Genomic DNA, 27820 nt, shown 5'->3' on the forward strand with positions numbered 1-27820 from the left:
CAGTCATAATAATAGATGAGGGTCGCCAGTCATAATATTAGAAGGGGTTCGCCAGTCATAATGGCAGATGAGGGTCGCTAGTCATAATAGTAGATGGGGTTCGCCAGTCATAATGGTAGATGAGGGTCGCTATTCATAATAGTAGAAAGGGTTCGCCAGTCATAATAATGGATGAGGGTCGCCAGTCATAATAGTAGAAGGGGTTCGCCAGTCATAATGGTAGATGAGGGTCGTTAGTCATAATAGTAGATGGGGTTCGCCAGTCATAATAATGGATGAGGGTCGCCAGTCATAATAGTAGAAGGGGTTCGCCAGTCATAATGGTAGATGAGGGTCGTTAGTCATAATAGTAGATGGGGTCCGCCAGTCACAATAATGGATGAGGGTCGCCAGTCATAATAGTAGAAGGGGTTCGCCAGTCATAATGGTAGATGAGGGTCGTTAGTCATAATAGTAGATGGGGTTCGCCAGTCATAATAATGGATGAGGGTCGCCAGTCATAATATTAGAAGGGGTTCGCCAGTCATAATGGCAGATGAGGGTCGCTAGTCATAATAGTAGATGGGGTTCGCCAGTCATAATAATAGATGAGGGTCGCCAGTCATAATATTAGAAGGGATTCGCCAGTCATAATGGCAGATGAGGGTCGCTAGTCATAATAGTAGATGGGGTTCGCCAGTCATAATAGTGGATGAGGGTCGCTATTCATAATAGTAGAAAGGGTTCGCCAGTCATAATAATGGATGAGGGTCGCCAGTCATAATATTAAAAGGGGTTCGCCAGTCATAATGGTAGAAGAGGGTCGCTAGTCATAATAGTAGAAGGGGTTCGCCAGTCATAATGGTAGATAAGGGTCGCTATTCATAATAGTAGAAAGGGTTCGCTAGTCATAATAATAGATGAGGGTCGCCAGTCATAATAGTTGAAGGGGTACGCCAGTCATAATGGTAGATGAGGGTCGCTATTCATAATAGAAGAAAGGGTTCGCCAGTCATAATAATGGATGAGGGTCGCCATTCATAATCAAACAAGAGGGTCGCTAGTCATAATAAAGGAAGAGGGTCGCCAGTCATAAGGAGGAAAAGGGTTCGTTGATCATAAGGGTCGCCATTCATAATAGTGGATGAGGGTCGCCAGTCATAATAGTAGAAGGGGTTCGCCAGTCATAATGGTAGATGAGGGTCGCTATTCATAATAGTAGAAAGGGTTCGCCAGTCATAATAATGGATGAGGGTCGCCAGTCATAATAGTAGAAGGGGTTCGCCAGTCATAATGGTAGATGAGGGTCGTTAGTCATAATAGTAGATGGGGTTCGCCAGTCATAATAATGGATGAGGGTCGCCAGTCATAACATTAGAAGGGGTTCGCCAGTCATAATGGCAGATGAGGGTCGCTAGTCATAATAGTAGATGGGGTTCGCCAGTCATAATAATAGATGAGGGTCGCCAGTCATAATATTAAAAGGGGTTCGCCAGTCATAATGGCAGATGAGGGTCGCTAGTCATAATAGTAAATGGGGTTCGCCAGTCATAATAGTGGATGAGGGTCGCTATTCATAATAGTAGAAAGGGTTCGCCAGTCATAATAATGGATGAGGGTCGCCATTCATAATAGTAGAAGGGGTTCGCCAGTCATAATGGTAGATGAGGGTCGTTAGTCATAATAGTAGATGGGGTCCGCCAGTCATAATAATGGATGAGGGTCGCCAGTCATAATATTAGAAGGGGTTCGCCAGTCATAATGGCAGATGGGGGTCGCTAGTTATAATAGTAGATGGGGTTCGCCAGTCATAATAATAGATGAGGGTCGCCAGTCATAATATTAGAAGGGGTTCGCCAGTCATAATGGCAAATAAGGGTCGCTAGTCATAACAGTAGATGGGGTTCGCCAGTCATAATAATAGATGAGGGTCGCCAGTCATAATATTAGAAGGGGTTCGCCAGTCATAATGGCAGATGAGGGTCGCTAGTCATAATAGTAGATGGGGTTCGCCAGTCATAATGGTAGATGAGGGTCGCTATTCATAATAGTAGAAAGGGTTCGCCAGTCATAATAATGGATGAGGGTCGCCAGTCATAATAGTAGAAGGGGTTCGCCAGTCATAATGGTAGATGAGGGTCGTTAGTCATAATAGTAGATGGGGTTCGCCAGTTATAATAATGGATGAGGGTCGCCAGTCATAATATTAGAAGGGGTTCGCCAGTCATAATGGCAGATGAGGGTCGCTAGTCATAATAGTAGATGGGGTTCGCCAGTCATAATAATAGATGAGGGTCGCCAGTCATAATATTAGAAGGGGTTCGCCAGTCATAATGGCAGATGAGGGTCGCTAGTCATAATAGTAGATGGGGTTCGCCAGTCATAATAGTGGATAAGGGTCGCTATTCATAATAGTAGAAAGGGTTCGCCAGTCATAATAATGGATGAGGGTCGCCAGTCATAATAGTTGAAGGGGTACGCCAGTCATAATGGTAGATGAGGGTCGCTATTCATAATAGAAGAAAGGGTTCGCCAGTCATAATAATGGATGAGGGTCGCCATTCATAATCAAACAAGAGGGTCGCTAGTCATAATAAAGGAAGAGGGTCGCCAGTCATAAGGAGGAAAAGGGTTCGTTGATCATAAGGGTCGCCATTCATAATAGTGGATGAGGGTCGCCAGTCATAATAGTAGAAGGGGTTCGCCAGTCATAATGGTAGATGAGGGTCGTTAGTCATAATAGTAGATGGGGTTCGCCAGTCATAATAATGGATGAGGGTCGCCAGTCATAATAGTAGAAGGGGTTCGCCAGTCATAATGGTAGATGAAGGTCGCTAGTCATAATAGTAGATGGGGTTCGCCAGTCATAATAATAGATGAGGGTCGCCAGTCATAATATTAGAAGGGGTTCGCCAGTCATAATGGCAGATGAGGGTCGCTAGTCATAATAGTAGATGGGGTTCGCCAGTCATAATAGTGGATGAGGGTCGCTATTCATAATAGTAGAAAGGGTTCGCCAGTCATAATAATGGATGAGGGTCGCCAGTCATAATAGTTGAAGGGGTACGCCAGTCATAATGGTAGATGAGGGTCGCTATTCATAATAGAAGAAAGGGTTCGCCAGTCATAATAATGGATGAGGGTCGCCATTCATAATCAAACAAGAGGGTCGCTAGTCATAATAAAGGAAGAGGGTCGCCAGTCATAAGGAGGAAAAGGGTTCGTTGATCATAAGGGTCGCCATTCATAATAGTGGATGAGGGTCGCCAGTCATAATAGTAGAAGGGGTTCGCCAGTCATAATGGTAGATGAGGGTCGTTAGTCATAATAGTAGATGGGGTTCGCCAGTCATAATAATGGATGAGGGTCGCCAGTCATAATAGTAGAAGGGGTTCGCCAGTCATAATGGTAGATGAGGGTCGCTAGTCATAATAGTAGATGGGGTTCGCCAGTCATAATGGTGGATAAGGGTCGCTATTCATAATAGTAGAAAGGGTTCGCCAGTCATAATAATGGTCGCCAGTCATAATAGGAGAAAGGGTTCGCCAGTCATAATGGTAGATGAGGGTCGCTAGTCATAATAGTAGATGGGGTTCGCCAGTCATAATAATGGATGAGGGTCGCCAGTCATAATAGTACATTGTAAAAAATTAGGTGCTAATTTAGCGCTTACAGTGATTGTATAGTGATCGCACTGGGAGTGCTGGTTTTCTAGTTTAAATTTGAACTAGAAAATCAGCACTAGTAGTGCAGTCACTATACAAGCACTGTAAGTGCTGAATTAGCAATTAATTTTTACAGTGTAGTAGGGGTTTGCTAGTCATACTAGTAGATGAGGGTCGCTAGTCTTATTATTTGAAGAGGGTCGCTAACCATGATAGTGGATGGGGTTCGCCCGTCAGTAGAAGGGAACTTTGCTACATAATAGCTGAGGTGGGCGCAAAGCGTGAGAACACAAAAAAATGTGATTTTCAAGCCTAATATGTATTATATTGTAGTTCAAAAAGGGTATTTAATTTCGAATAAGAGCACATTTTTATTTTGAAAAATGGGATTTTTTTTAAATCATAACCAGCAGGAGCTATTAAAAATGACACCCTTTAGAAAGATAAATTATCTCATGTTATTGACATTACTTTTGTGACCATCCTGAAATGTTTTGTTGGACTTCAAGAACAGTATTTAGTTTTGAAAAAAGAGCACATTTCATTTTGCCAAAAGGCTTTTTCCTTTTGAAAAAGGGCATTTTTTTTACCTACGGCGATTTTTTTTTCATCATAACCAGCAGAAGTTGTTAGAAATGACACCCTCCCCTAAAAAAAATCAAATTATCTTTAGGCGAAAAGGTGTAGATTGTGAATGATTCCAATAACAAGGAAATCTTCTTTGAATATATGCATTTAAGATAGTGTTGACCTAAACCTGTACCACAGTATTTTCTAAAAGCCTTTTTTTAATAGAGGTTTTTTTTTAAGAAAAATGTCTTTTCTATCTATATTATACTTTTTTTTAGTTGATGTTGAATATGATATGAGCATGAAATTATTCCTTCATATTATATATTTCATTTTTTGAAAAGGAAAAAAAACAAATATTCATTGTTTACAGGAGACTCATTTTGTAAAGGATTTGGAAGAAAGCATCTTAAAGGAGTGGGAGGAAGGTTTTTTTCTCATATATATCATCTAATGCAATGCTATATTATTTGATAAAAACATACAACTTGTTATTAAGAGAGTAAAATGCGACACTGATGGAAAGTATGTTCCTTATTTCATTGATTTCATTGTATGGGCAAAATGACCCTAAATTTTTTAGATGTATTGAAAGTATCTTATTGGACTATGATGATCCTCATAAAATCCTATGTGGTGATTGGAACCTGGTCCAAAGTTTTGAGTCAGTGAGTTAATTTAGTTGATCCATGGCGTCAGTTAAATCCAAATCCAAAATGTTATACTTGGAGACAGCCCACACCATTGAAGCAAAGTAGAAAACATTATTTTTTGATATCTTCAGATATTATTTCTTTGGTTAGAAAATGTGATATTTTTATTTTTTTTTTTTTTATTTTTTTTTAAACAAGTGCACACCTAGTTACCAATAATGCATACAGCATTTCCATTTATTTGAAAGCAGGATAAAAGAGCATTGTAGATTAAATGCCTTGCTCACGGGCATAGCTGCTGCGGCCGGGGATCGAACCCCGGACTTTCCATGTATAGCCAGGCGCCTTAGACCACTCGGCCACGGCACCTCCACGATATCCTAAATATTGATTTAGGATATCGTACCGATCACACAATGATCAGTTTAGAGATTGTGTTAGCTAAATGTTTTTACAGTATCTTGATATTGTCTTCATGGTAAAGCTTTTGAAACTGTTAGAAAAGAGAAACTCAGATTTATTATTGATTATCAGTTGTTTTTTTATACACTGTTCATAGGCGGATCTAGGGGGTCCGAGGGGCCCACCCCCCCCCCCCCATTGGCGGAGCAAAAAAAATAAAAGGGGGGAAGAAAGAAAGAAAGAAAGAGAGAAAAAAAAGAAAAAGAAGGGAAAAGAGAGGAGAAAAAAGAAGGGGAAACACAAGAAGAGGAAGACGAGTGAATAAAATAAGATGAGGGGAAGCCTAGGAAAATGATTTTTAAAATCCTTAATGTCACTATAAAAAAAAAAATCGCTTGCGCTTCTCGCTTGCATTGCATGTAAGGTGATTTACATATCAATATGGAGATTGAAATATTAAAATTTGAAGTCAACATAGAAAACATATTTCAGCTCAGAAATCGTACTTTCATTATTTTGTTTGATTTACAAAGTGATTTTTAAAAAGTGCTCAGCAAAACTTTTTGTTTTATGGTCTGAATTTTTAAAAATTTCGGCTCGCGATTATAGCTCGCATTGATTGTTGAAAATCTATCAACTCATGCATCTTCTTCATAAATCATAAATACAAAAGTGCTTTAAATGTATAGTTTTCAGGTCATAATATTAATAGATTTCACGCTCTCACATTAGGCTTATTAGGTTAATAAATAAGATATTAATTTAAGAATCAAATTGTCCCTTTTTTTCTTATAGTCATAATTTTCATATGATGACACAATGCTCTTGGAATGTCCTGGTCCTATGTCAAAACTCAAAGTAATAATAATGAAACTTTTGAATGAAATTAAAATAATGAAACTCTTTTTTTTAAATCTCATCCATATCCACCTCACAATTTTTCCTACAAAGTGCTTGAAATACAGAGCTTAAATTGACCCTTTTCAGATCGGAATATCAAATGTTTTAAGCTCGCGCTTCGCGCTCACACTTTATCGATTTTAACGATGACAAAAGGTATTTAGAATGCCCACTCAGATTCTAGGTCTAAATCTGAAAGAAATCATTATCCAGTTTTATTCCACAATATAAAAAAAATTGTGCTCGCGCTTTGCGCTCAATGTAGAAAGATATCCAATTACTCATCCTTTTCATGATTTACAAAACATGAATGGAGTGTCCCGTTTTTAGGTGTAAACAGCGGCGTAACAGGGGTCGGTGGCCAAGGGGAGGGGGGGGGGGGGCAAGAGACAAAAATTTCCCGGTCATATCATGGAATAAACAGGCGCAATGGTGTAATTAGGCGACGATTTCGAAAGGGCAAGACATTGTGTATCAGGCAGAATTTATCTTTAAAAAAAAGTTGCGAGAGAGCGATGCGAGCGAGCAAAAATTTTGACATTTTTAATACAAAAATCCAATTTTGTGATAGATTTTGACATGATATCCAGAGAATATATTTCACTCTTCTCTCTTTCCATCCCTTTTTTGTGATCTGTACGCCACTGTTAACAGGATTATTTGCGGCAGTAGCGTGCAGAGTAAACAAAACCAAAATCAAGGGGCGCAGTATGGCGCATGTGCTAAAAAAGCTGCTTAATATAAGTCCCGAGCGAGCGAAGCGAGAAAAAAATCACCTTTTCATGAGAATCTAAATTTGAGATATCTTTTTTTACATGGTAAAACTTTTGGGGACCATGGCCCAACCCTTCCATACTCATATACGGCAGTGCTATGCGTTTGGGGTCTGGGGCGGAGCCCCCGGAACTTCTTGATATCAAAGCCATTTAAACCTCGCAGATTGCCGCTATTTAATCAAATTGCGGGTATATACAGAATATAGCTTTTACACAACACATTTATTCAACCCAGTTGAACCAAATATTTTGAGGGGGCAAAACATAGCAATGTGGGGGGAAGTCGCCAGCGAGCAAGCGAGCTGGAAAAAAAATGCCTATTGAAATTAAATTCTAATTATGTGATAGATTTCTCCATTATATTGAGCAAATAACACATTTCATTGTTTCCATTAATTTCATTATACGTTGTCTCCCATAAATTCTTTAATTTCCTCTTGGGTGTTGAACCAAGACCCCCCCCCCTGCGCCTGTACGCCAGTGATTGAAAGTAAAGCTTAATGTAGGAAGGGTCCCTAAAGGGGGGGGGGCGTAATAGAGCCATTTGAAGGTCATAGATGAAGAGCCCCTACTGCTTGGGGTCTGGGGCAAAGCCCCGGTAGCTTTTTTTGCATAAAATTTAGCAAGCTAATAGCACAATGTTGTATGCAGTTCCTCTTTCTTCTCGCTCTTTATTTTCTATCCTCGTCAGCCCGGTCGTGTTATTAAGTTTTTATTTCTTGTCCCTTTTCTTTGTTTTCCAATTTAGCTTTTGACTAATTCCATTCTACCTTCATTTCCCGCTATTGTTTGCCATCTTTTAATTTATTTCCCATCATGCTATTGCACTATATAGGTCTATTTCAGAATGATTTGTTCTTTCTCAAATGTTTTTCTTTCGTTCTTCCCGCTTTCCTTCCTTTTCCATTTCAAAAAATATATTTTTCCTTGTTTTCTTTTTAATATATTATATTAACAATTTCTGCTCGCGCTTTGCGCTCGCTATATTAAAGGAAACCAATACCCAAGAAGAAAAGCAATTTTACTTGAAAGAGTAAAATGAAAGGATCAATTTAAAAAAAGTTTCATCAAAATCGGTTATGAAATAAGCAAGTTATGGGAGTTTGAAAACTCTTGTTGTACTTTCTAAGGGCATCCTTAAATTGGCAAACGTGCTTCAATATGGCTGATTTTGTGGACAACTCTCCATTTGTTTTGTACACAAATTTTCAGATTTTCCTCATTATCTTTCAAGTTGCATCTTGCCTCCTTCTGAGCACAACATATGTCATGGGAAAATATAATCCACACCATATATGTCAAGGTCAGGAGGTGATAATGTGAAATATGTAAAATAAAGGGGAAAATCTGAAAATATGTGTACAAAACAAATGGAGAGTTGTCCACAAAATCAGCCATTCAGTCATTTCTGCTCGCGCTTCATTCATTTATTCATTTGCATGCACATCTTTTTCAGAAAAAATACAAAGGATTTCCAAAAAATTAGCTCGCGCTTCGTGCTCACATTATATAAATAAAGATGATATTGTCTATAAATGTTTATTCATAGGAATAAAGCTAAGAAGTGAGTATTAGGATTACCCCTTCAAAGAAACCAAAAATTATCTTCGAGTGGCCGATCGGGGAAAATATGTCTGAAAAAAATTCCGCCCCCCCCCATTCAACATTTGTTGAATTGATTCATGATAATGGTACAGTATTGCAAGAACAAACAGACATCTTAAGAGAAATTGGGTCATATAATGAACAGTTATATAAATATCATGGAAATAGTGATGCTGAAGAACCTTTTTTTATCTTATTAGAGAAGAGAGTTTCCATAGTCTTACAGAGGAAGACGATTCTTCTTTAGAAGGAGAAATATCTTACAGTGAAGTTGATTTTGCATTAAAAAAATATGAAAAATAATAAGCCTCCTGGACGAGATGGATTTACAACTGATTTTTTTAAAGCATTCTTTCAGGACTTAGGTATATTCTTGGTACGAAGTATGAATTTTGCTTATATTTCTGGAAAATTATCCATCTCACAAACAATAATGGCTTGATAACATTAATTCCTTAAGGTGACAAAGTAAGACATTTCATCAAAAATTGGAGATCAATTTCATTGTTGAATGTTGTTTGTAAACTGTTGTAAAGTTGTATTGCTCACAGACTTTAAAAAGTATTACCATATAATTATTCATGTTAATCAATCAGGATTCTTGTCTGGACGATTTATTGGTGAAAATAGGAAAATTTTGTATTATTTGTGTATATGGAGAAGAAACTTATTCCTGATTTCTGATTTTTCATGATTTTTTGTTTAAAACGCTTTCCATTTTTAAATTTGGCAAATCTTTCATGACATGAATAAAAAATACTTGATCAGAATGCATTTTCTAGTGTTATAGTCAATGGGCAAATGACATTAAGATTCGTTTTTGTTAAGCGCTAAAAGTCTTGGGTTGTTAATTCGAAATTCACACTCTGCCAAACGAATTTATGTTGGCTTAAAAGAATACAAAGTTCTTTAAAATGCGGATGACACAGTTTTATTTCTCAATGGTGCAGCTGCCAGTTTCTGTAATGTACTAAATATTTTGGATTCATTTGCTAAATGTAGTGGGTTGAAGATCAATACGCAAAATCTACCATCTACCTCAGCTACCATTTTGACTGGCGAACCCCTTCTACTATTATGAAAATCGACCCCCATCTACTATTATGAGTGGCGAACCCTTTCTTCTATTATGACTGGCGACCCTCATCTACCATTATGACTGGCGAACCCCTTCTACTTTTATGAATAGCGACCCTCATCTACCATTATGACTGGCGAACCCCTTCTACTTTTATGTCTGGCGAACCCCTTTTAGTATTATGACTGGCGACCCTCATCCATTATTATGACTGGCGAACCCTTTCTCCTATTATGACTGGCGACCCTCATCCATTATTATGACTGGCAAACCCTTTCTACTATTATGAATAGCGACCCTCATCTACCATTATGACTTGCGAACCCCTTCTACTATTATGACTAGCGAACCTATTTTAGTATTATGACTGGCGACCCTCATCCATTATTATGACTGGCGAACCCTTTCTCCTATTATGACTGGCGACCCTCATCCATTATTATGACTGGCGACCCTCATCCATTATTATGACTGGCGAACCCTTTCTACTATTATGAATAGCGACCCCCATCTACCATTATGACTTGCGAACCCCTTCTACTATTATGAATAGCGACCCTCATCTACCATTATGACTGGCGAACCCCTTCTACTATTATGAATAGCGACCCTCATCTACCATTATGACTGGCGAACCCCTTCTACTTTTATGATTGGCGAACCCCTTTTAGTATTATGACTGGCGACCCTCATCCATTATTATGACTGGCGAACCCTTTCTCCTATTATGACTGGCGACCCTCATCCGTTATTATGACTGGCGACCCTCATCCATTATTATGACTGACGAACCCTTTCTCCTATTATGACTGGCGACCCTCATCTACCATTATGACTGGCGAACCCCTTCTACTATTATGAATAGCGACCCTCATCTACCATTATGACTGGCGAACCCCTTCTACTATTATGAATAGCGACCCTCATCTACCATTATGACTGGCGAACCCCTTCTACCATTATGACTGGCAACCCTCATCCATTATTATGACTGGCGAACCCTTTCTACTATTATGAATAGCGACCCTCATCTACCATTATGACTTGCGAACCCCTTCTACCATTATGACTGGCGAACCCCTTCTACGTTTATGACTGGCGAACCCTTTTTAGTATTATGACTGGCGACCCTCATCCATTATTATGACTGGCGAACCCTTTCTCCTATTATGACTGGCGACCCTCATTCCTTATTATGACTGGCGAACCCTTTATACTATTATGAATAGCGACCCTCATCTACCATTATGACTGGCGAACCCCTTCTACTATTATGAATAGCGACTCTCATCTACCATTATGACTGGCGAACCCCTTTTACTATTATGACTGGCGACCCTGATCTATTATTATGACTGGCGAACCCTTTCTACTATTATGAATAGCGACCCTCATCTACCATTATGACTGGCGAACCCCTTCTACTTTTATGATTGGCGAACCCCTTTTAGTATTATGACTGGCGACCCTCATCCATTATTATGACTGGCGAACCCTTTCTCCTATTATGACTGGCGACCCTCATCCGTTATTATGACTGGCGACCCTCATCCATTATTATGACTGACGAACCCTTTCTCCTATTATGACTGGCGACCCTCATCTACCATTATGACTGGCGAACCCCTTCTACTATTATGAATAGCGACCCTCATCTACCATTATGACTGGCGAACCCCTTCTACTATTATGAATAGCGACCCTCATCTACCATTATGACTGGCGAACCCCTTCTACCATTATGACTGGCGACCCTCGTCCATTATTATGACTGGCGAACCCTTTCTACTATGATGAATAGCGACCCTCATCTACCATTATGACTTGCGAACCCCTTCTACCATTATGACTGGCGAACCCCTTCTACTTTTATGACTGGCGAACCCTTTTTAGTATTATGACTGGCGACCCTCATCCATTATTATGACTGGCGAACCCTTTCTCCTATTATGACTGGCGACCCTCATTCCTTATTATGACTGGCGAACCCTTTCTACTATTATGAATAGCGACCCTCATCTACCATTATGACTGGCGAACCCCTTCTACTATTATGAATAGCGACTCTCATCTACCATTATGACTGGCGAACCCCTTTTACTATTATGACTGGCGACCCTGATCTATTATTATGACTGGCGAACCCTTTCTACTATTATGAATAGCGACCATCATCTACCATTATGACTGGCGAACCCCTTCTACTATTATGAATAGCGACCCTCATCTACCATTATGACTGGCGAACCCCTTCTACTATTATGAATAGCGACCCTCATCTACCATTATGACTGGCGAACCCCTTCTACTATTATGAATAGCGACCCTCATCTACCATTATGACTGGCGAACCCCTTCTACTTTTATGACTGGCGAACCCCTTTTAGTATTATGATTGGCGACCCTCATCCATTATTATGACTGGCGAACCCTTTCTCCTATTATGACTGGCGACCCTCATCCGTTATTATGACTGGCGACCCTCATCCATTATTATGACTGACGAACCCTTTCTCCTATTATGACTGGCGACCCTCATCTACCATTATGACTGGCGAACCCCTTCTACTATTATGAATAGCGACCCTCATCTACCATTATGACTGGCGAACCCCTTCTACTATTATGAATAGCGACCCTCATCTACCATTATGACTGGCGAACCCCTTCTACTTTTATGATTGGCGAACCCCTTTTATTATTATGACTGGCGACCCTCATCCATTATTATGACTGGCGACCCTCATCCATTATTATGACTGGCGAACCCTTTCTACTATTATGAATAGCGACCCTCATCTACCATTATGACTTGCGAACCCCTTCTACCATTATGACTGGCGAACCCCTTCTACTTTTATGACTGGCGAACCCTTTTTAGTATTATGACTGGCGACCCTCATCCATTATTATGACTGGCGAACCCTTTCTCCTATTATAACTGGCGACCCTCATTCCTTATTATGACTGGCGAACCCTTTCTACTATTATGAATAGCGACCCTCATCTACCATTATGACTGGCGAACCCCTTCTACTATTATGAATAGCGACTCTCATCTACCATTATGACTGGCGAACCCCTTTTACTATTATGACTGGCGACCCTGATCTATTATTATGACTGGCGAACCCTTTCTACTATTATGAATAGCGACCCTCATCTACCATTATGACTGGCGAACCCCTTCTACTATTATGAATAGCGACCCTCATCTACCATTATGACTGGCGAACCCCTTCTACTATTATGAATAGCGACCCTCATCTACCATTATGACTGGCGAACCCCTTCTACTATTATGAATAGCGACCCTCATCTACCATTATGACTGGCGAACCCCTTCTACTTTTATGATTGGCGAACCCCTTTTAGTATTATGACTGGCGACCCTCATCCATTATTATGACTGGCGAACCCTTTCTCCTATTATGACTGGCGACCCTCATCCGTTATTATGACTGGCGACCCTCATCCATTATTATGACTGACGAACCCTTTCTCCTATTATGACTGGCGACCCTCATCTACCATTATGACTGGCGAACCCCTTCTACTATTATGAATAGCGACCCTCATCTACCATTATGACTGGCGAACCCCTTCTACTATTATGAATAGCGACCCTCATCTACCATTATGACTGGCGAACCCCTTCTACTTTTATGATTGGCGAACCCCTTTTATTATTATGACTGGCGACCCTCATCCATTATTATGACTGGCGACCCTCATCCATTATTATGACTGGCGAACCCTTTCTACTATTATGAATAGCGACCCTCATCTACCATTATGACTTGCGAACCCCTTCTACCATTATGACTGGCGAACCCCTTCTACTTTTATGACTGGCGAACCCTTTTTAGTATTATGACTGGCGACCCTCATCCATTATTATGACTGGCGAACCCTTTCTCCTATTATGACTGGCGACCCTCATTCCTTATTATGACTGGCGAACCCTTTCTACTATTATGAATAGCGACCCTCATCTACCATTATGACTGGCGAACCCCTTCTACTATTATGAATAGCGACTCTCATCTACCATTATGACTGGCGAACCCCTTTTACTATTATGACTGGCGACCCTGATCTATTATTATGACTGGCGAACCCTTTCTACTATTATGAATAGCGACCCTCATCTACCATTATGACTGGCGAACCCCTTCTACTATTATGAATAGCGACCCTCATCTACCATTATGACTGGCGAACCCCTTCTACTATTATGAATAGCGACCCTCATCTACCATTATGACTGGCGAACCCCTTCTACTATTATGAATAGCGACCCTCATCTACCATTATGACTGGCGAACCCCTTCTACTATTATGAATAGCGACCCTCATCTACCATTATGACTGGCGAACCCCTTCTACTTTTATGATTGGCGAACCCCTGTTAGTATTATGACTGGCGACCCTCATCCATTATTATGACTGGCGAACCCTTTCTCCTATTATGAATGGCGACCCTCATCCGTTATTATGACTGGCGACCCTCATCCATTATTATGACTGACGAACCCTTTCTCCTATTATGACTGGCGACCCTCATCTACCATTATGACTGGCGAACCCCTTCTACTATTATGAATAGCGACCCTCATCTACCATTATGACTGGCGAACCCCTTCTACTATTATGAATAGCGACCTTCATCTACCATTATGACTGGCGAACCCCTTCTACTTTTATGATTGGCGAACCCCTTTTATTATTATGACTGGCGACCCTCATCCATTATTATGACTGGCGACCCTCATCCATTATTATGACTGGCGAACCCTTTCTACTATTATGAATAGCGACCCTCATCTACCATTATGACTTGCGAACCCCTTCTACAATTATGACTGGCGAACCCCTTTTATTATTATGACTGGCGACCCTCATGTATTATTATGACTGACGAACCCCTTCTACTATTATGACTGGCGACCCTCATCACCTATTATGACTGGCGACCCTTATGATTAATGTAGCCTCTTCCTTTTTATGACTAGCGACCCTTATCTAGTATTATGAATACCGACCCTCGTTGTTGATTATGACTAGCGATCCTTATGATCAATTACCCTTATGGTCCATTATGAATAGCGACCCTTATTTTGCATTATGAAAATCGGACCTTATGACCCATGGTCCTTATGACCTTATGACTAGCGACCCCTTTTGCCTATTATGACTAGCGAGCTTTTGGGTATAGGATTTTACACGTTATGACTAGCGGTCCTTATGACCAGTCAGTATTATGACTTATGGTCCTTATGACTGACGGGCTTATCCCGATGATTTGATCTCCTTGATGTGACCATGGGGAGCTGTTTTTTTGTCTTTCCTCCTTCTTTCTTCTTCTCTATTAAATTTTATTTATTTATTTATTTATTTCATTTCATTTCCAGGCAAGAAAACATGACAGCAATAGAAACATTACAACAGAAATGTAAAATTGAGCACCAGCCAATGCCTGGGGATCACCTAAAAGAATTGAAAATTCTGTCGAGAGGTTCTCCACATTGGCTGGTGTCTACATGGAATAACACAAAATAGCAATAAATTCAAACATGTAATTAGAATACTTCTATATAAATTAACATTCAGCGTAATATGAATGGAAAAAACAAGGTTATCAAATTAATACTTAAGAAAAAGAATAAAATGCAGATGGGTCAAATCAGAAATTAGTTTATCAAATTAGAGACAGAGATGGTAGGTCAATTTATTGAATTTTGAGAGTCTGAAATGAATTGTTGTATATGACATTTGTCACGGTTATTTGCGGGTTTAACAAAAAAAAACAGCATAGTAAGTATATAACAAATAATGATTAAAAAACAATCAAGATTCATACCCAAAGTACATGTTTATTCAAGGAAACGACTTCTTAGATATCAACTGAATCTAAGCTACCATGTAAAGAAAGGTAAATAAATTAATGTGTAACAGAAAAAATTAAACCGTATGACGAATGGGAAAGTATGGCAAAGCATTAGAAAATCAAATACTCATAAATGAAACACACATTCAAAGCATTGGTCTGATGTGACATAAACTAAGTTGAGAGTTTTACACGAAAAGGGGAATGGTAATTAATTAATTATATGAAGGTGTAATAGAATTTCAGTTGATTGAAATAGATGTATGGTTAATTATTAGGAAACCAAATAGTTAATCAAAGTACAAACAAGATCGAGTGTGACTTATTAAATGTAAAAAAAGTAACAAAAATAGTAACAAATAGATGCTTATTTAGCGCATTATCTTTATGAGCAATACACACAAGTACTTTAGTCTTATAACAGTAAATGTTACATGGTAAGTTAACAACAAGCTAATATCATAATACACCTTTCTAAAACAAAATAATTTACATGAGACCAAGTATGTTTTTAACGGTTTTGCAAGGAATACTTAAGTGATGACGATTAAACAATTTATACGATATTACAGGTGCTGCTGACTCTATTTACTTGAAAATAAATATAGCCTTTCATGGGGGAAGACCTTCATACATAAAATAAAGATACTTTGGTCGGGACTTGTGTGTCTGTACGTGCTTGGTCAGATCGGATACGAGGCACATATTTTTCAGCACGAGCAAGATTAGATTTCAATTTCTTTTTGCTCTATGTTTAGTACCATAGCTATATTACACGCCGATATCTATCTCGACGACTTTGTGACTTTAACTTGGATTTGGAGACTGGAAAATCTCATATATCTTCGAATTTTTAATACCGTTTCGCTGAATTAAAACATATTTGAACATGCCTAAGTAAGTTTTCGACAGATTTCTTTTTAATTGGTCGTAGAATCTTAATTAGAACGGTTTTCCCTTCGTGTTCGAAGTGAATGTGTGCGTGTCTGTGTAACTGAGTGTGGCGCTGTGTCTAGGCTATGTCTGACTGCTGTGGCGCTGTGCCTGACTACGTGAGTGAGTGACTGGGAAGTTAAGCGGCGGCGGAGCTGGCCCTTAAAGTCTTAGCCAGTCAAGGGCACTCACACGTATTGCGAGGGCAGGTGTTGTTGTTGTTTGTTGAAAATTAATGGCGACCAGTCATATTTGACTATTATCGCCAACTCGTTAGGCCAATATTATTTCTTTACTTTTTTCGATGTGTCTTTAAAAAATCGTTCCTCTCCTTTTTTTTTCTTTTCTTTTTTATTATTATTAATCATAAAGACCATCGTATCTTACACTACAGGTTACCGCATGATCCCGTCCTTTCTAACGACACCGTCCAGACATCGTCCTGTCTCTCCGGTGTAGACAGGGGGCTCCCTTTGGGATACAAGTCTTGAAACTCAAAAAAGAAATAGAAATAAAAATGATAGAGTCTTTTCCCGTGAAATGATCTCGCATATACCAATCAAATACATGTATGTCTGTTTTGTTTTGTATAAAAATGATAAAATTTGATATGGGGAGGTTAGGATGATTCAAAATTTATGGGGCATCCAAAATAAGGGCTTTAATAAATGGAATGGTGCATTGTTAAATCAAGGTTGTAAGTTAGGTGAACATGGAATTAGTAAATAACCTACATATATATACACACATGCATATACATATTCTTTTTCCTTTCCTTCCATTTCTTCATTTTTATTATTTTCCTTTCATTTATTCTCCTCTTCCTTCCATTCTTTTTGTAACGGTATGCTATAGAGTATAGTTTATGCTAACCTCGCACTATACATGCAAGAACCCGGGGGGGGGGGGCACTCGACCAAAAAAGTGGTAGGGGCGTGCCGCGGGCGAGAAAAAAAACGGGGGCCTTCAGTAGAGGCGCACGGCCAACATGGGAGACTCTCTCCAATAGGGGAGACAATCTCCCATATTGGAGACTTCCTTTGCAAAAGGTCAAAAGAAACAACACCAACAAAAGCATGATTTTTTCCACCCAAAATTTTGTGTCACTGAGGTCAGAAGCCCATTTGTTTCGTGTGTGATTGACAACAAAAATCCTTATCAAAACAAAAGTAGACGGTGAATTTTTAAAGTAGACGGTGAAAAGGGGTAATTTTTCATGAGGAATCTGCTTAACACATTTTTATTTGCCGCCAAGGTAATCCTCTTGCCGCAAATGTAAACAAAGGAAATTAGTCTCCAAAACTGGAGACTGACTCTGGAATTGGATACCCAAATTCTTTACAAAAGTCTCTGATATTGGAGATAATTTCACACATTGGAGACAGTCTCCAATATTGGCCGTGCGCCTCTACTGGCCTTGGAGCGGGCTTATTGTAAAAAGGAGGGTCCTCGGAACGGGCTTCGGAACTACAATTTTGTGAAAACGGGGGTCCTTTGAACGGATCGCCAGTGTGTGAGTACATGGGTATGCACCCCTATGGAACGCGTATGCGTGCATGATGCAGCAAGCGTGGCCTCCGCCGGGTGCGCTCGCCCATAGACGATGGTCGGACAGCACTCGGCGGCCGCTTTTCACCAAAATTGCAGCAGATCATTGCGACCAGAACGGCGTAAAAAAAATATGCGAAGCTTTGGAGTGGATATCTTTCTTCTTTTTTCTCGATAAGAACATAATGCTATTCCTTCGAGCGGCTTTGTTTTTTTTTTCTCGATAAGACAAAAATGCTATGCCTTGGAACGGAAATTTGGGTGTAAAAATGGGGGTCCCCTCCGCGGCACATACCCACTATGCATTATATACTGAGTGCCCCCCCGGGGTACGAACGTGTTTATGCAATTTTAATGTTAGCCAAAACTCATTCCGCTACTCACCATCACCAGTGCCTTTTCTGGTGAAAAGCATTCCATTTTTAATAAAACCGAGTACCGGTACCGTATTTAAATTATTTTTTAATATAAAAACATAAAAAGAGCAAAATCGCATACCTACAGTGTAGGCCTGGAAAGTGGCTTCGCATGTCTCTTCCACGGAAAGAAAAGGAAGGCCATATTCTCATGATTGTTTGATAAAACAGAGTCAGAGATGCCAATATGCAATAACTTAAAAAACATACTTTTTATATTATTCTTGCTGATGTCTGATAATACTTTTTAGAAAATTTTCAAAGCAATGACAGATTAAACAAAAAAGATAAAATTCTATGTACCTTGAACGAATTACGCAAGTGCTACCGGTCGTTTGTCGATAAACATTCCACCAAAGTCTTTACAGTAAAAAAGATTGAACACTTTGCCGACTTCATGTAATGCTTTGCATTGATTTACGTGTAGTTTTTGTGCCTAGTCTTTCCCTTGTAGTGTCTTTGATATGAAGATAAATCGCGATAAAATGGGCGAATTTCTGCATGGTTTCAGACTATTGTCTAGCTGGCGATTGATCCAATGATTCATCTCCATGACAAAAATATGTTCATGTGGAGAGAATCGACTGATGGATTGACTGCCGTGAAAAAGAGTGCATCAAATAATAGTTACTTGTTTACAGACTATAACACAATGAACCAGGGCAAGAATTGAATTGAAGTAAAATTAGAAAATCCTACTTCCAAAGTTGAATTTCCATAATATAAAGTTTGAATACAAATGTCAAATATATATGCGCTTAAGCTAGGATAAAAAGAATACTTAACATTTTCACCTTAGGCTTACATGTAGTCTACATAGCACTTAAGCTAAGTGATAGTAGTTGCAGTAAAACACTAATTTTGTGAGAAAGTCTGTAAAACAAAGGTTAAGTATGACTATATCACTGTGGATCTAGATCTGGTACAGTTACGTAAACTGAACTTTGTGTAATCATAAAATCTAAGCTGAAATACGATCACACTGAAGATCGCCAACACAGATAGGCACACGTGGGACATTGTATTATTATTGCTGGAATAAAGACCAGACGGAAGTGACCGCATTTTGCTTATTTCTCAGCAATTACACAATTTCTTCCAGAATCCTTTGGCACATATTTTTTATTCATACAAACAGACACTTGGGTGGTCAACTGGTCATTATATTAGATTCTGTAAAAAGTCATTTTGAGATCATTACCAAAACTGGAATTTATCTTTAATTGTTATTTCGCTACTGTTACAACTGTTTGTCTGAACACCAGAATTGGAAACCTGTTCTTTTCAGATGGCATCAGATGGATTCTGATGTTGTAGAATCCTTGAATGAGGTCTATGTAAAACATAGATTTATGTAAATTGTATTCTAGGTTGCACTGCATAGTCCTGAACATTCATGTTTCCTTCTATATATTCTTTGTTAGATGGAAAAGGAAAATGAAAATATTATTGGTGAAGAAATGTTTCAATAAACTTTATTGAAAGTCCTGAGTGGGATTGCTACTTTTAAAGTTCTGAAAACAACTGCATTAAATTGCCAATTCTGACAATTCAAAAAGAGCATGTTTGAATTTCAAAAAGTAAAAAACAAATCAATTCTTTTCCTAGTTCATCTGCAAATTTCTTCACCCATTGTTAACCACCATGCATGTACCTTTAAAGCTCATAAAAATATTCTTTTTTTATCTTACAGATACTATTGTGACTACTGTGACACATATCTCACACATGACTCGGTAAGTCCTATGATTCACTGTGTTTCAGATGGAAAAGTTTGTCTTGTTTGTTGCTTTTCAAACTGACTGAGAACAACTGAAAATGTCAATTATGTAATCTATCATTTAATTTCTGAGTCAAACTTCAAGATGAATATCTTTTTATGCATTTGAGAGAAAAATGAATCTTGTTCACATAAGCTACATGTATTTAGCTATTGGAAAGTATTTGGTATTGGGGCAAGATGGAGAAAACTGGAAGGAAATTATAGTATCTGAATAAGCTGGCTATATGATGAAACATAAAAACTCTAAATAATGTGAGGAAGGGAAGAACAGTAAGGAGAAGAAGGATGAGAGGGAAGTATAAGGGAAAAGGAAGAAAGGATGGGGATGAGATGGAAGTAAAAGGAAGAAGGAGAGAAAGGAAGGAAGGGAGGGAGGGAGGAAAGACAGGAGACAGAGAAGGTGGAGAATGAATGGGATGAGAAGAGAGAAGGAAAAGGAAACAAAAAGTGGAGTATGAGGTAGAGCAGAAGAGCGAGGAGGTTGGAAAGAGAGAATGGACACACAAAGTGCTGATTTAATATTTTCTATCTTTATTATTTATAGCCGTCAGTAAGAAAGACACACTGCAATGGAAGGAAACACAAAGAGAATGTAAGGATATACTATCAGAAATGGATGGAGGAGCAAGCACAGTCTCTCATTGATAAAACAAGTAAGTACAGGGCTTAAACATTATTTTTAGGGGGGGGGCCTTTTGAATCTATGCTCGCAGGATTCCTCAAATCACTAGTTTTCAAACCAAAGACAGTCTAATTAAGACAAACTAAGCAGTTTCATCAATGAATTTAATTTTTGTTTTTGATGGGCCTTACAATGATATAAATCTTTTATCTACAGTATATTGTAGTAATAGTAGTTACAGTTGTAGATGTGACTTCATTTTTAAAAATGAATTATAATCATTTAGTTGACCTTGTCATGATGAACATTAGTTCCATCTCTACATGTGAATTGTATATCTTTCTGTATTTCTTCCTTTCGATCAGCAACTTATTTCTTCCTCATTTAAAGCTGAGTACCTGTAATTGCAACAAAAACGCTTGAATGAGAAAGTGTTTGTAATCAAGCTTAATTGCCACCAAATCATTGTTGATCTAGATCTGATTCATTTACAATTGAAAGGTGACCAGACTGAAGATCAATAACATAGATAAGCACATGTGGGGCAGTGCATTATAGTTTGAAAAAAAGTCCAAACACCTGGCTGGAATGTCTTGTTTAGTTTGCTCATTTCTCAGCGATTATGCATAATTTTCTACCAAAGTTAGCGGCCACATACAGTACCAGACACTTTTGATGTTCATTTTATTGGCTTCTGTTTTAACTCATTTTGAGATTATTACCACCCCAACAAAAAGTTGAATTGAATAAAAAGAGAAAAATCCAACAGGCATAACACTGAAAATTTCATTAAAATCGGATGTAAAATAAGAAAGTTATGACATTTTAAAGTTTCGCTTTAATTTCACAAAACAGTTACACGCACATCCTGGCTGGTATGCAAATGAGGAGACTATGATGTCATCCACTCACTACATGTATTTCTTTTGTATTTGATTATATGAAATATGAAATATTGTATAATTCAAACAATATAAAACAAAAGAAATAGTGAGTGATGGACATCATCGACTGACTCACCTAGTAGTGCATATCACTGTTTTGTGAAAAAAAAGCGACACTTTAAAATGTCAACTTATTTTACATTCTATTTTGATGAAATTTTTAGCACTATGCTCGTTTTATTTGTCTCTATTTACTCAAGTCGGCATTCTCCTAGGGTGGACTTGACCTTTAAGTTTAACATATTTTCATACTTTGTCTTTCTCAGCTGCTGCATTCCAGGCTGGTAAAATTGCACACAATCCATTCTCCAACAACAGTGGTCCTCCAGGCTCAGGACCCCCGGGCCCTGGTGGGCCCCCTGGACCCCCTGGTACAGGAGTCCGTGTACCCCCTCCTAATAACTACAATCCCAATGGACCATTCCCCGGTGGTCCTATGCCACCCGGCGCAGGTCTAATGAGACCCCCTCATCCCAGAGGACCTCCTGGTTTCATCATGGGTGGACCTAGACCTGGACCCTGTAAGTACTTGTCTTTGTTTTTTGCTAAAGTGACATCAACGAAACTGACTCCAAACCGACCGATGGTATCTCATCGGTAATAACGTAATAGATTATGATCAGTCTAAGGTTGGTTTGCTGATGTGACCGTGTACATAAAGAGAAACGGTCGTGCTACACTCACACCAACAAAACTGATTCCAAACCGACAGATGGTATCTCATTGGAAATCAAATCATGAATGAAGTCAGTCTGAAGTCAGTTTTGCCTAATTATACTGCAAATGTTATGTTGTCAGGGAAAAAAGGAATTGTCAAAATGTTATTCCAGGAATTAAATCTATTTGTTACAGCCTGTCTAATGCTTTTGAAGAGGATCAGTGCTATGAATTATACTTAGTATCTAGTACAATCTCTCTCTTCTGATTCTATTTTTATTTAAGAATGACCATTTGGGCATTTACCTTGCAAAGTACTTTGATAAAAGAGGTCATTATATCAAAATTGTAGTGTTAAGCATGGAATATTCTTGTTATTGCTATAGCAGAGGCATAATATTTGAATGCTGATCCCCCCTGTAAAGTATGCAAGCAAAGTGGGAATATATGGAAGGTGATGACACTTATCGACAGGGGATCATATATCAACTTGTTCACATGGGGGAGGGGGCTCTTTTGAGCATTTTGAGGTCAAAATCACCCCAAGCCCCCATGTAACTTTTTTAAAGGATCATGGGGCTTGTTATGATTATATTTCATAATTGTATTTTTTCATGCAGTGTGGAAGAGTGTGGTGTAGAAGTTCTAACTCTCGCCATGTGTTCGAATCCCACCGCGGTCTAGTGTCCTTTGGCAAGGCATTAATCCACACTTTGCCACTCTCGACCCAGGTGCTAAATGGGTACCCGGTAGGATGGGAAAGATATTGTATGTTTGATTTTACCAGTGCCATAATGAGGCTGCGATGAATGCAAGGAATGCTCCCTAGGGAGTAGAAATTGTGCACTTTTCATGCGGGATTGAAATGAATCCAATGACCAGGGTAATAGTATGCTGTGACATGCTTAATCACACAAAAAGAATCAGCCCCATTTTCCATCACTAAGCTTTCTGTCGCGGGGGGCCCTGTGTATGAAAATGTACTGCAGTTGCAGATTTCGATTTTACACCCTCAATATCTTTTGTTATTTCTCATCTATTTTCTTCTGTGTTTGTGTTTTTCTTGCAGTAATGAGACCGATGGGACCGTTATGATCAACCCCGCACAGACCGCTGCTCCCCTGTACATAGCCCATCAATGTTTTTAAAGTCAATAAGGCAAGGCCAGAACAATCTGAAAGATATGTGGAATACCCATTTCATTGTTCAGTGCCATTTGGAACTTTGAAACTCTTCTTCATAATGATATTTGTGAATGATGATATTGTCAAATCTGCTTTTAAGAACACCAGGGCCCTGTTGCATAAAAGTGACTATGAAGGTAACTTTGCCATTGAATGGTATCTACCATGGTAACAATGTTAATCAGCCAATCAAGGATTTTAGGGAAGTTACCATCGTACTAGCTTCTGTTTATAATACTCTTTGACAACAGTCATGTATAACACACCTCTTATCATCAAAGCTCCTCATACAAAGTGATAGAATTGTAATTTTTGGTCTGAAGTATTTATTCCACCAATGATTTTAATTTGTTTTTAATATACCGGTATGTGTTTTTTTGTGTCTTTTTATTGAGCTGTCAGGACAAGAAAACTTTGTATCTAAATAAATGAAATGATAGGACATAAATGTAGTTTGGGATAGAGAGAATTTGGGTAGGGGTGCATTATTATCAAAATTATGCATGAAATCAAACATGTATTGTATGTATTTAATTTCCCAATATTTTTTTTTGTGAAAATACAGAGATATCAATGGGGATCTTCTGTTGTAGCAAGGGTATTAGGATTTTCTGTCTTTGTGCAAGGAAGAAAACATTTCAACAATTGAAATTGCATTATGACATTGTCCAGTACACCATACATTTAGTAGGAAGACATTACATGTAACTGGAATATTCAATCACCATTCCAGAATATGCATGTTTGATGTACTAAAAATCAAGTAGCATTCAATTCTAGAGTTATGTTTGATCGTTACCCTTTGGGAAAATATACCAGGATATCTATGCCTTTTTATAATATTGCTAGGGAAGAGTCGTATCAGATCTGTTTCTACTCGGGATTCCGTTGGAGTCTGTCCAGTAGGAATCTGGTATTTGAGATACATACCACCTGTGTATCTATTTAAAAGAAAGAAAATAAGATCAATCATATTGTTGCAATTGATTTTTATTTGATCACAACTCTTTAAAAGACAGGGCCCCTATGTGTATCTTTTTATACTGTAAATCCACTGCTATTTTTTTCTTGAATGAATGTTTGATCTTGTGTAATGTTTATATATGAGGAAGTTTGCCATAATGTTCTGTTAGTTAATAGTTATTTTTTTTCTCCTGTATGATACATGTTGTTATGCTCCACTATGTTGTTTCATTAGTTGAGGGGGGGGGTGATGATGTTTACCCATCCACGGCTGAGTTCCTGTGATGGCAAGGGGGCCATTTCATAAAACTTGTTATAATTAAAAAACTTACAGTAATAATTTAAAGCTATAATTTTATTGGCTGATGGTAAATTTGTTATGGGAATTGTGGATTTGTTATAATGACATTTTAAAGAAGTCTTTATGAAACAGAATGCTACTGTAAGCCTTTGAAATTGCATCATTTGATTCCTCAAGAGCTAATTTGTGACAGAAATCTTGCACATGTTTTACATGTAAACAAACATACCCCTTGCTCTGAAATGAGTCAACATTTTTCATGAAGCATTTCTTTCATTTCCTTATGTGACCATCATGAACTGTACAAATATATTCAATAAAGATACAACTTTTGTAAATTATGATCCAGTTGATATGTCTTATATTTCTTTATTTATATCAGCTGAATTGTTGGACTTACAAAAAACCTTACTTTGAGAGAGGTATATACATGTAACATGTTTTGCATATTTTGATATTTGACCATGGAGCTAACTTGATTTGACTAATGGGGGGTTTGTAAGATAATATAAGAGCGACTGAACAACTGATGATCCTTTCTTGTGTTAAAGATGTTCCACATTTATGTTTGTGCGCATCATAATCTGCACATATTTTTTAGCACTGACATCACAATGGATGAACAAGTGATTAGTCAGCTGTAGGTATGAGCTGATTTTCTCCTCTGCACTAACTGCAGATTTCATGAAGCTAACTGGAATTATTACATGGACCATTTAAAAAAATACCACTAAAATTTCAAAATACTTACTCTGTAATTCTGCAAAGTATGACGAATATGACAGTGAGTTTGAATAAGTGGTAGAGTAGTTTGGAATGTTTTCTCACATAGATACCAAGCATTTGGTGTTTTAAAAAGCACATTTGCTCTAATAAAAGTGCTGATAGTTTGAACACAAACACATAAACCCCTATTTTTTTAATGTTAGCACCGCTTAGGTATACCTTCCTCTACAACTTTGCAAAATTTGGTGAAAGTGACACGGTTTTGAATAAAGTGCAGCATTTCTTGTACTTCTCAAGCTTGTTATTGAAATTTCACATTTTTTTAGATTGAGTTTTTGTTATCTTTTGCAGAATTTCTGAGAACTGAGAATGTTGTTAGACTAAAAAGACCAAACAAATAGCAATATAAATAGATTCTGCATCTTGAGGATATGACTGTGATGACTGTTGTGATCTTGTGAATTATTTTGAATGCGCAATTCTTAACATGCATTTAGGTGAATATTGAAGCTCTATAGCGAAAAATCAAGCACATGGACCCATATTAAGTTTTGCATATTTGGAATATTCCGGTGCTAAAGTATCTATTTGCAAAGTTTGGTGAAAATGACATGGATTTCACTTTAACTGTGGAACGTCCTGAAGTGATACACACTAGAATTTGTTTCATTTAGTCTCCAAGAAAGGGTCACCGTTGAACTGTTAGGTCACTCAAGTTAGGAACAGCTTTATGAAACACCCACCTATACACATGAAAAAGGATATGTCCATAATAACATACAAGTAAAGTATATCAATCATACATGTTTTCCATGGCTTTTTGAGAAAAGTTGTGAGAATATAATAAATTTGAGAGTGTACAAGAGAATAGAGTTTGGAGTTACCTATAACTGGTGATTTAACCCGATAGCATTAAAATCTATTCACGTTGCTAAATGGATATCAAATTCATAAATTTTCAGCTATCAGATTTAATAGTTTATTTCATTCTATGTCATTAAAACACAACATATTCTCTTAACTTTTAAACATTGAAATTTTGTTTCTAATGTTCTTTTTCACCACACTTCCTGCTTCTCATTATTGTCCCCTTTACTTTCTTTTCTCTAAGCCTACTCTCCAGGGTAGGGGGCACTTCCATTGATGAGTGGATACCATGCACGACCAAGAGGTCTCGAAAAGCACCCTAAACACATATTTTTCATATTCTTAAAATGCACCCCTTAACAATTATTGGCGTGTGAAACCCTACCCTTAACAAGTATTGGAAACAAAACGATACTCTTGGCAAGTATTCCCTGAAATGAACCCTTAAACAAGTACAGCAATATTTTATTGTTATGTCACGGGTCCATCGGTTTTACCTTTGCACATCATTTGGTTTAGTACTGCCCCACCTTCCACAGCTCGCGTAAATCAGACTCTAAACACGTATTGGGGCAAAAAGGACATCCTTTATAAAACATTTTGTTTTATCATCCCTGCAAATTTGACCCTAAACACGTAGCTTTCCTAGCGAAATAGATACCCTTTTTTCATTATTTTTGTGTTTTTGACACCCTTATCACGTTACGTATGTAACATGCTCTATCTTGGAAAAAGACATCCTTTTTATGTGTTTTTCTGGTCGCGCATGGTATCCACTCATCATTGTAAGTGGCCCCTCCCACGGGCCCACTCTATAATTTCTTCCTTCTCTTGCTCTCTCTCCTTATTTCATTACTCTCCCCTATTTGTCTCCCCTCCCTTCTTTCCTTCCTGGGCCTCAGTTGCATAAAAGTTATTATAGAATGGATGAGAAATATATGATTGGTTGAGAGCTATGCTCGCATTGTTACTGGCTGCATGAGAAAAAAAAATTGTAATTGAAGAATTTTTTTTCCAAATTTTTTTTAGACCATAATGCCAAAGTTACCAAGTTTTATAGAATTTAGAAAAACAAAAAATTTCCCGGACGCATGATATTTTTTACCGGACGCAGGATTTTTTTACTGGACGCATGAAATAAAAAAAAAATCCCCAATTTTTTTTTTTGACCCAGTAATTTTTTTCATTTCATGCGTCCGGTAAAAAAAAATCATGCGTCCGGTAAAAAATCCTGCCTCTGATGAATAATTTCATGCGTCTGGTAAATTTTTTGATTTTTTAAAATTCTATAAAACATGGTAACTTTGACAATATGGTCTAAACCCACTCGGCTGCGCCTTGTGAGTTAAACCCTGCCA

The 27820-nt window shown here is 38.2% G+C and overlaps 1 protein-coding gene across 1 annotated transcript; it reads left to right on the forward strand.

Moving 5' to 3' along the window:
- Positions 1–16270: 16270 nt before the first annotated feature.
- On the forward strand, positions 16271–25217 carry LOC121431733 (U1 small nuclear ribonucleoprotein C-like). The gene is made up of 5 exons (XM_041629422.1): positions 16271–16415; positions 20109–20151; positions 20743–20851; positions 22031–22285; positions 23491–25217. Exons 1-5 carry the CDS (start codon positions 16408–16410, stop codon positions 23514–23516), a joined length of 441 nt encoding a protein of 146 aa, XP_041485356.1. The 5' UTR covers positions 16271–16407; the 3' UTR covers positions 23517–25217.
- Positions 25218–27820: the final 2603 nt, after the last annotated feature.

The sequence above is a fragment of the Lytechinus variegatus genome, chromosome 18 (assembly GCF_018143015.1).
Source record: "Lytechinus variegatus isolate NC3 chromosome 18, Lvar_3.0, whole genome shotgun sequence".
In the NCBI taxonomy this organism is placed as follows: Eukaryota; Metazoa; Echinodermata; class Echinoidea; order Temnopleuroida; family Toxopneustidae; genus Lytechinus; species Lytechinus variegatus.